This window comes from Cyclopterus lumpus, chromosome 4 (assembly GCF_009769545.1).
Source record: "Cyclopterus lumpus isolate fCycLum1 chromosome 4, fCycLum1.pri, whole genome shotgun sequence".
Classification (NCBI taxonomy): domain Eukaryota; kingdom Metazoa; phylum Chordata; class Actinopteri; order Perciformes; family Cyclopteridae; genus Cyclopterus; species Cyclopterus lumpus.
In genome coordinates, this window is record NC_046969.1 from 10,087,388 (window position 1) to 10,100,237 (window position 12,850).

Below are 12,850 nucleotides of genomic sequence, written 5' to 3' on the forward strand. Positions count from 1 at the left end.
GTTACATGGCATGCATTGACTGGCGCGCGTGCATGTGTGATTAAGAAAGACAGAGACATTTTAATTATTTTCTAATATTTTTCAAACATATATTTAGTTGTATTAGTCGTATTGTTTTGTATTATATGTCAGTGTTTTGTTTCTGTTCAGCTCTGAGTTGTAAACACAACATCATTTTTCTCTGCATTACTCAATGCTGACCAGACAAATGAGATAGTTTGGGGTCAAATCTAAATGGGTTATAATAAATAATTATGACAGCAAACATGCAGTTTTTAGATACATGTTTTTTTAATGGGACATCCATGTTGTACACAAAGCCAAACTGGATGGAAAATGAAATAAACTTTGTTTTCATGCAATGTTGTTGAATCTAATTATGTTCTCCCTGTAATTCAGTGTTCTCAGTGTGTAAACACTTGTTATTTATACCACAGCAGATCATAAATATCATTAAAGCTAAATTGGCAACAACGTTTTTGGTAATAACAACATACTCTTTAGTATCAGTGTTTGAATAATCACTGCTCCCTTTCCTGCATTAATGAAAACACAACATGTTGCTGACATGACTGCCACTACTTTACCAAACCTCAATGTCTTTGTCTGCCTTTTGTCTGTTCAGCCGGTATGTGTGCAACTTTTTCACTTTTCCAATCCACAATAAGGCAACATGAACTGTAATCACAACTCAGAACAGATTTGAACCACTTGATCCATTTATTAGTCAGTTGTTCAATTAACAAAAACGTAAATACTCAGTGTTAAAACACTCTTCAAAATTACATAAAGTGAGACTGAAAAAGTCAGAATGACACAGCAGGGACTCAGTGCTTACATACAGTATATACATTAGCTTTGCGCTACTTTCTATCACCATTCTTTTCTGAGACTTTCAACATGGACATAGCTAGAATCTCTTTTATGGACAGCACAACCCAAGATAAGCAGATTAGACATGTTTTACTTAAATGTATATAATAAGATGAGATCAATTCACTTTTAATATGATCTATATGATCAATTAGCAAACACATATGCCATAAGCAGGCCACGATCTTGTTGTTGACCTAGATAAAAAAAAATAATGTGCCCTCATCTCTACTGTAATGTGCACCAGGTTTGTAAATAGTATTAAAACATAAAGATAAGTATAAGGCAAATTCCCTTGGGTCTTCCATTCTGGGAGTTGAGTGCTGAGTGATACAAGATGTAGGCAGGCAGGGGAACTTGGGGAATTGTTTACATTGGACTCAGGCGTTGCTCCTTTCCTCTATTGTAAAGGTCTCCATGGGGCCTTTGCTCAGAGCCTTGATGTCATTCAGGAGACCAATCGGGGTCAAAATGTGAGAAGACCCTAGAAACAAAAGTATAATGAGCCTTTACATCCTTTAAGAGTATAACAACTTTGACGATTCTGACTGGTTTCCAGTAGGTGGTGTAAAACAGCTGCAAACAGACAGTTTCTAGGTCAAGAGATCAATTAAATTGAAGTATCAAACCCACCGTTAGTGTATTTGAATGGCCACAACAACAATTTAAATCAGAACTACAGAAATGTTCCTTGCATTGAAAATTTGAAGGGAAGTCAAAGTGCTAAAAACACTAACATCTTGTATCAATGCTCACCTATGATGACCTCGCAGGATTTAACTGCCTGGGTGACCTCGTAGGCACAGCGCATCTCAGAGTGGCTGATTCCTCCGAGAATAAAAACAATGAGGCGTGAGCCGGTCCGCCGTTCGTCCTGAGCACTGGCTTTGTGCTTCTGACGGGCACTGTGGAGCAGAATGTGGACAACACAAAATCACTGAGACAAAACTTAAAACTAAAAAAGTTGGAACTGTGTGTCCAAATTGTCGACAGAAACTGCAAAATCAACATCCTGTCAAGAAAGATAGAGGCGAAGGACAGACACTCAGAACTAACTAACTTCCAAGATCCATCTTGTAAACCTGGTGGCAGCGACACTTCAAAATCCTTTAAAAGACTAAAAACGACACATTTACAGGTGGAGCTGAAAGCGATAGCCCACATCTTCACTAGGGGGTGCTAGTGTATCATCCTCTTACTGTCTGCATGTCTGTAAAAGCAAATGGGAACCGTCTGTGTAAAACATGTCTTTTTGAGGGACACATTACTTTTAAGTAAGAGACAGAAATAAATAAATATTTTTAAGTAGGATATGTTGAAAAAAGATGAACATGTTAGGCATCAAAGAGTCTTGTGTAGGAGCTTTTGACATGAAGTTGGAAAATGGGATCAACCCTAAAAAAAGGTTGAATTGGAGCATTTCTAATGTATTTCCAGAAACTATTGACCCAGGTCTAGTGTGATAAATAAATAAACTACTGTACCTCACGACTCCGGAGCCATTCCAGGCAGCAGGACACTCAGACTGGTAAGGCCACTCTCTGGTGTCCAGTTTGTTCTCCACAGCATCCTGAAAATAACAGATCATTAACGTCTCTGTCTCAGAGAGACCAGATGCTTTTCGGCAAAACAGTGAGTAATCTTTGGATTACGGAAAAACCACATCACTACATGACAACAAGATGGATGTCAAAATACAGTTTAAGTTTAAAAACTTAAAGGCTCAACGATTTGGCAATTACAGGATGCTACTAGAAATCACAGATTTTATTATTTTAAGCAGCAGGGTTTCATCCAGATTGCATGCTGCCACGTATCAAAAACAAGTGTTTCCTGTAAGAGGAAACAGATCCACACAGTTTACAGGAAAGCAGGTGCTCTGCTGGCGAAGACTGCTCAGAAATGGCTTTTCAGGTAATAACAGGAAAGGGAATGAAACGAGAAAAAGACATAAAAGAACTTATTATATTACAGATCAGCCTGATTAGAGCACCTCCTTTTCAGATTATTTTCTAATCTAATATAACCCTTTTTAACATAAAAATGACGATACATACAAATCCCATGAGTGCAACAATGAGCCCTCCCAACAGATTTGAGATTTTTCTTCCAATAAAATGATCTAATCTTTCTTTGTGGCCAGTTTCCTCAAAAGGCATCGCTTGATACGAAATGTGAAATTAAAGAACTGAGATTCAGTAATCAGGTTTCAGAAATAACCTTATTTCATGACCAAAGCGGACTGGAGTAACTCTGCCTCTCATTTCCTCAAGAATTGGACTAATCAGCAGACTTTTTAAATGTAACAGCATCAGAGCTGATATATCATCTATGGCTTACAGCTCATATACAACATATCAGCCTTTGAAATAAGCAGCCAAAAGAAACTTTCATCATAAAAAGTTAGTTAGTTAGAGTGGTGTGTGTGTGTGTGTGTGTGTGTGTGTGTGTGTGTGTGTGTGTGTGTCTCTCTCACTCTCTCTACACTACAAACCCTTACAAGGTAGCAGGTGACATTTAATCTGTTTTAAAACACAAACTGCTTCCCTCACAGTAATAACCTCTATGGAACACATTTTACATACTGTAAAAGCATTTGGGATTCAGTAGAAAGCTGTTTCTGAAACAGAAGAGTCGTCCCCAAGGATCAACACACACATGCTGCATCACTGTGGTGAGGCCTTCTACAAATGGATGAAGCAGTTCAGACCAACACAAACATGTGCGACTCGGCCTATCGGATGACCTGGATCTGATAACATCTTTTTGTGATGCTTTCACAGTTCTGTTCATAATTCTTTACCTGAAAGCCTTTCAGAGGCGGACTAGGGTCAGCAGCAGTGACCTAGATCCAGCTACACGTGGAGATTTGTAAACGGACGTGGAACATCTTTTCTTATTCGCTCCAATCTATCTATACACACACTTTAAAATCACTGCTACAGCCAGATTATTTTCTTTGGAGTTATGCTACTTTATTCATTATGGTATCCACAGTTTCTAAACCTCCTGTTAAGCAAAGCAAATCCAAATGAGAGTTCTCAAAGAACCATTTGTAAATTGGATAAAAAAAAATTTAAAAAAAGGTGTAATTGCTACGTGATCATTCAGAAATAATAGCTGTGAATATAATAGATTAAACAATAAGGTAATCTGCTCTCACTGACCTCCATCACATCTTTTATGACAGGAGTCCATCTGGAAAGGTTGTAAGTCTGATCCTGGGAACGATCGCGTCTGGTTATTTTGCGAGAGAAGAAACTGGGCTGGAAACAAAAGAAAGGTACAAGAAACATTAATCCAGATTTAGTTGAGACTGAATCACAGAACTAAACGGACAAGACGAGAAGAAGACGAAACATAAAGAAGGAAACCCAGAGTTAACCACGGTGAAAAATCCAGACAGCAGCGATCGTTGTTGATAGTTTCAAACCGTGGGTACACTCATCTACAATCATTCATAATCAAGAGCTTCAATCAATTAATCTCCTCTTCTGCACGTACCGATGTGATGATGGGGACCCCCAGTTCTTTCCAGTTCAGGATATACTCTTGTTCCTTCTCAATCTTTACATGCTGGATAAGCTTGCTTAAGTTCTCGTCTGTTGTTCCTGTTGACACACACCAAACAAACCGGCATGACAATCTGGTGAAAGATTGCATGCTCTTAGTCAAATAATGAGCAATAAGGTCTTGAACAGTCTTGAAGGATTTAGTTCCATTTTGTGGTCTTTCTGGAGGGAATAATTTGTAACTTTTAATTGGAAAATAAACCTGGCGTCACCACAGTATTCACAAATATGCTTGTGTATAGATTAATATGTGTACTATTAAAAATCAAATCAACTCATGCTTTATTTCTGCAATTGTAGGATTAGTAGTCACCCGAGTGTCAGTTTTATCCTGATTTACGGATTCTCGATGCCTTAAACTGTTCTTTAAATGTCTCTTGGTAACTCTGAAAGGTCCTCAAAGTAACTCAATAGCTACAAAGCAAAATACTACTTTACAGAATGCTAATAAACAGAGAGGAGACTGGGAGTGTGCTGCAGGAGGAGTTTGGTGTACCGCTGAGGCTGAAGATGTAGAGCAGCACAGCTCTGATCTTGTCGTGGGTGCTGCTGTATGAGTGGAGCAGCACTGGCAGCAGAGTCCTCATGGGATCTTTCACCTTCACGCCCTCTACGTCTGACCCCACTGCAAGGTCCTACGCAGAGATAAACCATCTTTGTGAATGTTTGCACTTTTTAAAATATTAATTAATTTATACCATTTGACGTTTGGAATCTGACCGGTACAACAAACACAATCCTGTGGAGTGTCTCCTCGGGAGGTGCTCGGAGGTCTGACTCGGCTACGGAAAAGTACTCTGGAGCTCACTGGGTGTCAGTGTCTCGCTCAAGAGCAGACGTTTGCGCTCGAGAGGCTTCCTCCCTGGAAACGGTTCATCCCTCCTCACTAAACCCCTGAACACCCGCTGACTTGTTAAAGCAAGCTTGAGTGCTAAAAAAATAATAATGAATGTTTGGCACTTGTTCCACTAAAACAGGACGCAGCCCAACCTGTTCAGCTTTGCAGAGTTTCTCCACGTGTTTTGAGAAATCTTGCATGCAGTCCTCGGCCAGCTGGAGATGAACAGTTTTCTAGAAAGAAAGAGAACAATGTAAAGAACAATGTACAAGTATTGGTACTGGAGTTTCAAAAGGGATTGTCTTTAATGGAAGACAAAGACACTTATAGATGTGTTTGTGCGCGATGAAGTCAACCCCACATAATAGCAGGCTTTGGAGGCACCACACCCAACCACAACATAATGATCACGTAGCTTTAGAATGAAAGATACCACTCAAAATGCAACTGAGCTAATACTGGGACCACATACCTGGGTCACCTGTTTACGGAACGAGGGCATCTTCTTCATCATCTGGGCCAAATTGCTAATTGTGATCTGAAATCAAAGTTTAATTAAATGTTTGCTCAAGATATGCATTTTAAGTATGAAGATTCCCTGAGCTCAAGACATCAGGGAAGCACATGAGAAGAAACCTCAGCACTGTACCTTCCCATCTGTCTGTTTCTTGTTCGTAGCCATCTCCTTCACCAACTGGCGGATTTGTCTATTGTGAAAAAAAATATATATATAGAGTCAGGGAAGGTTGAGGTGTGGAAGACAGAAACTGGACATCTCCATCCTTCAGATCTTCCAAACTTACTGTGAGACCTCCGCAATGTGCTTGTGCCTCAGCTTCACCCAGAGCATGTCGTCCTCATTCAGCAAGGCCTGCTTCTCTGAGCCATCTTTAGCCTTGTACCTGGAAAGAAAAAATAACCAGCTATATCGTCTACATTTCTTTAAATAGCTTGTCTGGTATATGGTGCCGTAAAGCATATTATGTGTGTGTGTGAATAAGGTGAGATTCAGCAGGAAAAGCTGGTCCTACTTGTAGGTGTCGCTCTGGATATCAATGCGGTCGTAAACCATGGCCTGGTAGGTCAGCTCATGCAGGATGGGGCTGACGGGGTCAAAACCTCTCTCCACTATCAGCAGCTGGGCCTGAGTCTTTCCCTTGAGATAAGAGGAGGAAATACACAGATGAAGTTCAAATATACCAACGCATCAAAACAGTGGTTATTGTTTGATAGTGACAGTTGGCCCTTTTCCTTGTCATCTGTGATACGGCTTAGTTGCCATCGAGCAACCAACGCAAGTTTTTCTCATTTCACAATTTGGGTGAAAAGCGAAAATGTTTTAAATCTGCTTGAGGGAATCTTTTTTTCTTTTAAAAGCAGTCAGTGCAAAAGAATACCACACTTTCAGGTTCCCCTTTTACTCTCCGGGCTAAGAGCTTGTTTATTCTTTCAACATTCTTTGGTCAGCAGGTGTCTCACCGTTTTCTTGCCGTTCTCATCCAGTTGGTAGTGTTGGGCCAGTTTGTTGTCCACCAGCTCTGCGAGGGTCTGGGCGTTCAGCATGTTGCTGTCTCTAGTTATGATATAACATGTTTTAAATGAGTCATCACAGTCAAGTAAATACACACCTGGTGTACCAATATTTGATAGATATCGTACTGGTTTTAACCATTTGTAGAAAGAGAATTTTTATTTATTTTTTTTATATGGTCTGACGTTCCTTTTGTAGTCTTGTGTGTAAAAAAAAAAAAAAAGTGAGGTGGTGATGTAGCTGTATTTAAGCTTCATTTATGGACTGCCACAGTAAAGTAGGACATTCTGAGGTCTCGATTCCATGTTTTCCCGTAAAAGGTCCCCACTCTGCTTGGGGGCTGAACTGTGTTGAAATCTGAGAAACTAAATCTTCTCTGGTTTTACTTCTTGTATCGAACCCCGGGGTTCTCATCCAACGTGGCACAAAGTGTGACGAGCTGGTCTGCGAGTGTCTCCAATGTCTTCTTTTTGTCCTGACTGTTGGGACTGTAGATGCTTTGGAAAGCCCCCGGATTATCACATGTGAACACCTGAAAGGCATTCAACAGAAATAAAATAAACTCTAATTTAGATTGTGAAAATCTCAAAGTAGGAACCTAAACCTTTTAACTATATGGAACATCAAGTTACAGTTACAAAGCCACTGGGATAATACAACGTTTGTAAAGTCATTACATCACAGCTGAAAGCATCCAACACCCATTAGACTCACTCACGACACTGCAAATCTCTTCCTCCCAGTAGCAACGTGACACTGAACACAAACTTCATTTCCCCCACAGTCTGGATAAAAAGAGGAAATGGGGAATTTCAAAAGAACCTAAAAGTGCACAATCGGCAACCACTCACTTGTGCCTCCTGTGGCATGAAGGAAATGTTAATTTCCTTACAGACGCGGATGTACGTAGAACAGGACCTCTTCATGTTGTCAAACAGCTCATCGGGGCAGTCTGTAGGACCCAAAAGCTTTAGTTTGTGTGTTATCTGTTTGACAACAACAACAAAAGTCCCAGACACGTTGGAGGAAATGTACTTGTCAATATTTTTGCCTCATCAGTAGATTGAAGGAGTGATTAAAGTTACTTACAGTCAGTGAAATAAACATATGCTGCTTTATATTTAGGTTTGGGCTTGAAGTCGGCGATAAAGGCATCCACACACTATAGAAGGACATTTAAGATATCACACCACAGTTTAGCAGAAAAAAGACATAATCGGAATGAAAAAACTAATCTTGCAGAAATGAATGCAATATCATGACAGGGCTATGAGGGCAAACCTTAGCCGTTGGTGACATGAAGTAGATGGCCTTCATTTCTGGAACAGGCTCTCTGTTTTTGTACAGGTCCTCTACAACTAAAGAAACACAATATCCATTTTAACGGAGTAGCTACAGCATACATACTGCAATTTGTTCGGTCTTTTACCAGCATTATATCAAAATGAGTGTTTCGCTGTTCAGGAAACCTACTCGTTATTTTTTCTGACATCAGATCTGACATTTTGCAGCATGATGAGAGGAGCTTGGTGGTGAAGGGGTCCAGAATCAATATCTGTGAAGAAAACAAATGGGTAGGGGTCAAACTATGTATTACACGGTAATAAGATGCTAGAAATTACAACTATATTTTGAGTGGAATCCATCTCATTAAGGTTGAATCCGAGTATGGAGTCGACCTACCTTCCATGCGTCCGATTTCCTGCAATCTGTAATAATTGTATCTTTTATTCCTGTAAGAGACACAGAATATGACTCAGCATGAAGAACATGACTGGAACCACAAAATAACATGCTGTTCACGACCATTAGAGCTGTAGCTTAAATCTGGTGCTGCAACACGTGAGTTCGGTTGAATAGTATAAGAGATTATAGTTAAAACAATCCATTACATCACTCATAAGTGAACAGCCTAGTGTTGTAAAAAAAATTTGCTGTTGTGTTTCATATAATGTTACAATCTTTACATTTCGGATTAGCATTTGCCATCATTGAATGCATTTCACAATAAATAATGAATGGAAAAATTATGAATAATCACGTCACGGAGGTTTTCATGAATGGAAGTAAATAAGCTATTCAGTTAGACTTCATATTAGAGATGGCTGTGTTTGACAAAGCAAGTCAGTCTGATTACTCTCTGGTTTATGAAATAAAATAAAGAGTCTGTCTCTTCATTGATTTACATCCAGTAAAGTACACTTGAGTGGAACTGATGCAGTGTAACAAAACTACCCTGTGGTTACCTTCATGAAAGCCAAAATGTGTTTTGACACAAACTGAACATTATATCCCTAGTTAATTGTTTTGGTTGGCTGTTTAATATTAGACTATAATAACCCGACAATTGAGTGCAACGCTATGGTTTCACATTGGTTTTAAAGTGGTGCGAGTTGTGGCTGGACGGATGGTGAGGTGGGGCTGCAGGCGACAGACAAACCAGTCCAGCTGTGTTGTGATCAACAACGTCGACACATGCACAAACCACAACGCGAACTGTCCTTCAAACCAGTAACGACTCTCCAGCCTCTTCAAGTTAGTACACTTCCGTCCAACGGCAGAATGACACTTGACTGTCAAGCCGCGACGCGAAGTCACAAACAAAGTCACAAACTGTCGGTAAAACACCGCGTCGCCCTTCACGTTACGGACCCTAAGAGTTACCCTTCTTCACACGGACAACAAACACTCTTCCGTCGGGGCGAACTTACTTTTCCACACTATTCTTTTCAGCCCGTGGTCTGAACTCGTTGCCATCTTGTTTTCTTTTTTCTTTTATTCCTCTGCGCCTCTTCCGGTCCTGTGGCTTCGTGTTCTGACGTCACGTGCGTCACCAATGTGCGACTGCTGTAGTTTTCAACGCATAATAATAATAATAATTTAAAAAAATGTATTTGTTAAAATGTACTCAAAAAGATGTCGTCAAACCTTCACCCAGGTGCCCCAATCACCATGGTAACTAGTGGCCTGTGTCTATGAAGCAATAGATGCTCTCAAGTCAATAACAAATACAGAAATGACACCTCAATAACCTCAACAACACATCACACTACTGGTAATATTGATGTAAATGTTTTTTTTGCGACGTCTTATGCCAGTAGTCGCCACACCATCGCAATTTTTTTGTTGTTTAAATGTTCTAGTTTGGTTAAGACGACAATGCGTTCAGTTTTAATAGAAAATGTACTACCATCCTTGCAACCAACAAGCAAAACAAATAAAAGTTGAATTTATTATTTGTTTAATATCACTCTCCAGCCATAATTTGTAATGATTTTTATATTCTATATTGCACTAAAATGGTCCTGTAGTCCACTATAGTGGACATGCTGTAAAATATATATTTTTTAAAGTTAACTCTTTTCACTCGGTCCCCAGGAGGATATATAAAAAAGAATGTGTGTGTAAGATGTTTTTTGTAAATAGATAGGAAATCACAAAACAATAAGTTGGGAAACCCCCCTTTCCCTCAGTCCCGGAAGGATATATAAAAAAGAATGTGTGTGTATGGAATGTGTGATGTCATCAAGAACATATCAACGGACAACTCTAGTGCAAGACCTTATACCAGCAAAAGGAACTGGTTCAATGTGTGATGTCATGAATGTGTGATGTCATGAATGTGTGATGTCATGAATGTGTGATGTCATGAGGGCAATCAAAGGCAAACTGCAGTGCACCTTATAACAGTACCTTAGAACAGTAGGAGGAAGTAAACAACATTTCTGAAATTTTAGATTAGATATATATATACACATATTGTACTTTTTACTGCACTGTATCAATTTGTACAAATAGTTACTCATAGGTATAACCTTGAAACAGATTAAATGGAGACAGAGGGAAACGCACATTTTATCTCCAGCAGGAAAAGTGAGGATATATCCTCAATGTCGTCATTCACCTCACAGACGTCGTCTGAAATGGCCAGCATGTTTGTCTCAGATACACTGGGTAAAGTTGCTAGCAATATTGAGGAGTTGATGCAGGACATCTCCAGGTGGAAAAGCGAGGAACGTAATGAACAAGAAAAAGCTTGTTACGTTAACCAAAAGGTGGAGCAGAAGTTGTCGAGTTATTTTCACCTCCGGAAAATGTTTGCAGAACATCAAGAAGACACTGAGATTGATTCGACAGTAGTACCATTAGGGCAAGATGTCCAAATTTCCACAAAATCAATCGGCTCCAGTGAGGACATCAGGACTGGTGAGTTCGTCCCTCAACACCGTCTCTCACCAGCCCATTCCAGACAACGAAGTTTGTCAAGACACCATAAAAGCATTTGCAAGAGGATAATGTCTGTAAGGAAGTGGTTCTTCAAATCAAAACCAAATCAAAAGGTCCCGCTGGCTTCTGATCCAGATTTGGTTGATGATCTCGAGGCGGAAAGCAGTGATTTAACATCTTTCACTTCATCTTCTCAAGAATCATCTCCCGGAACCTCAATCGGCTGCAGTGACAATATCAAGACTGGTGAGAGTGCCGAGATAAGTTCTGTCCCTCTGGAAAAGGAGGATTTGGGAGCAAAACCAGGATCTTCATTTCCTGGAGAGGAGTCCTTAAAAATGGACGCAGGATCAGAGGACAATGTAAAAACAACAGATTCATCCATATGTGGGTCCCCTGAAGAGATGTTTCCCACAACCTCAATCGGCTGCAGTGACAACATCAAGACTGGTGAGAGTGCCGAGATAAGTTCTGTCCCTCTGGAACAGGAGGCTTTGGGAGCAAAACCAGGATCTTCATTTCCTGGAGAGGAGTCCTTAAAAATGGACGCAGGATCAGAGGACCCTGTAAAAACAACAGATTCATCCAGATGTGGGTCCCCTGAAGAGATGTTTCCCACGATCTCAATCGGCTCCAGTGAGGACATCAGGACTGATGAGAACGCCCTGAAGTCTGTCCCTCAACTCCCTCTCTCACCAGCCGGCTCCAGCCAACGGAGCAAATTTGTGAGAAAACATAAAACTGTCTTTCAGAGGATGAAGTCTGTAAGGAAGTGGTTCTTCAAATCAAAACCAAATCAAAAGGTCCCGCTGGCTTCTGATCCAGATTTGGTTGATGATCTCGAGGCGGAAAGCAGTGATTTAACATCTTTCACTTCATCTTCTCAAGAATCATCTCCATCTCCTCAAGAATCATCTCCCATAACCTCAATCGGCTGCAGTGACAACATCAAGACTGGTGAGAGTGCCGAGATAAGTTCTGTCCCTCTGGAACAGGAGGCTTTGGGAGCAAAACCAGGATCTTCATTTCCTGGAGAGGAGTCCTTAAAAATGGACGCAGGATCAGAGGACCCTGTAAAAACAACAGATTCATCCAGATGTGGGTCCCCTGAAGAGATGTTTCCCACGATCTCAATCGGCTCCAGTGAGGACATCAGGACTGATGAGAACGCCCTGAAGTCTGTCCCTCAACTCCCTCTCTCACCAGCCGGCTCCAGCCAACGGAGCAAATTTGTGAGAAAACATAAAACTGTCTTTCAGAGGATGAAGTCTGTAAGGAAGTGGTTCTTCAAATCAAAACCAAATCAAAAGGTCCCGCTGGCTTCTGATCCAGATTTGGTTGATGATCTCGAGGCGGAAAGCAGTGATTTAACATCTTTCACTTCATCTTCTCAAGAATCATCTCCATCTCCTCAAGAATCATCTCCCATAACCTCAATCGGGTGCAGTGACGACATCAGGACTGGTGAGAGTGCCGAGATAAGTTCTGTCCCTCTGGAACAGGAGGCTTTGGGAGCAAAACCAGGATCTTCATTTCCTGGAGAGGAGTCCTTAAAAATGGACGCAGGATCAGAGGACCCTGTAAAAACAACAGATTCATCCAGATGTGGGTCCCCTGAAGAGATGTTTCCCACGATCTCAATCGGCTCCAGTGAGGACATCAGGACTGATGAGAACGCCCTGAAGTCTGTCCCTCAACTCCCTCTCTCACCAGCCGGCTCCAGCCAACGGAGCAAATTTGTGAGAAAACATAAAACTGTCTTTCAGAGGATGAAGTCTGTAAGGAAGTGGTTCTTCAAATCAAAACCAA

The 12,850-nt window shown here is 40.7% G+C and overlaps 1 protein-coding gene across 1 annotated transcript; it reads right to left on the reverse strand.

The window, feature by feature from the left end:
* Window positions 1-697: 697 nt before the first annotated feature.
* Window positions 698-9,768, reverse strand: stxbp3 (syntaxin binding protein 3). Its single transcript, XM_034530912.1, has 19 exons — window positions 9,526-9,768; window positions 8,498-8,547; window positions 8,288-8,369; window positions 8,096-8,172; window positions 7,904-7,976; window positions 7,666-7,766; window positions 7,201-7,346; window positions 6,763-6,856; window positions 6,315-6,439; window positions 6,087-6,185; window positions 5,933-5,990; window positions 5,756-5,821; window positions 5,436-5,516; window positions 4,942-5,080; window positions 4,378-4,484; window positions 4,041-4,139; window positions 2,358-2,443; window positions 1,630-1,778; window positions 698-1,357 (listed from the first exon to the last, which is right to left on the reverse strand). The coding sequence occupies exons 1-19, from the start codon at window positions 9,569-9,571 to the stop codon at window positions 1,254-1,256; spliced, it is 1,782 nt and encodes a 593-aa protein (XP_034386803.1). The 5' UTR covers window positions 9,572-9,768; the 3' UTR covers window positions 698-1,253.
* Between the last annotated feature and the right edge of the window lie 3,082 nt (window positions 9,769-12,850).

Bases quoted from the DNA above. Each gene is read 5' to 3' on its own strand.
- stxbp3 (XM_034530912.1), bottom strand. From the start codon at position 9,571: ATGGCAACGAGTTCAGACCACGGGCTGAAAAGAATAGTGTGGAAAA. The intron at 8,173-8,287 runs GTAGGTTTCCTG...GTGTTTCTTTAG, and splicing joins GATGTCAGAAAAAATAACGA to TTGTAGAGGACCTGTACAAA. The intron at 5,081-5,435 runs GTTGGGCTGCGT...ATCTCTGCGTAG, and splicing joins AACTCTGCAAAGCTGAACAG to GACCTTGCAGTGGGGTCAGA.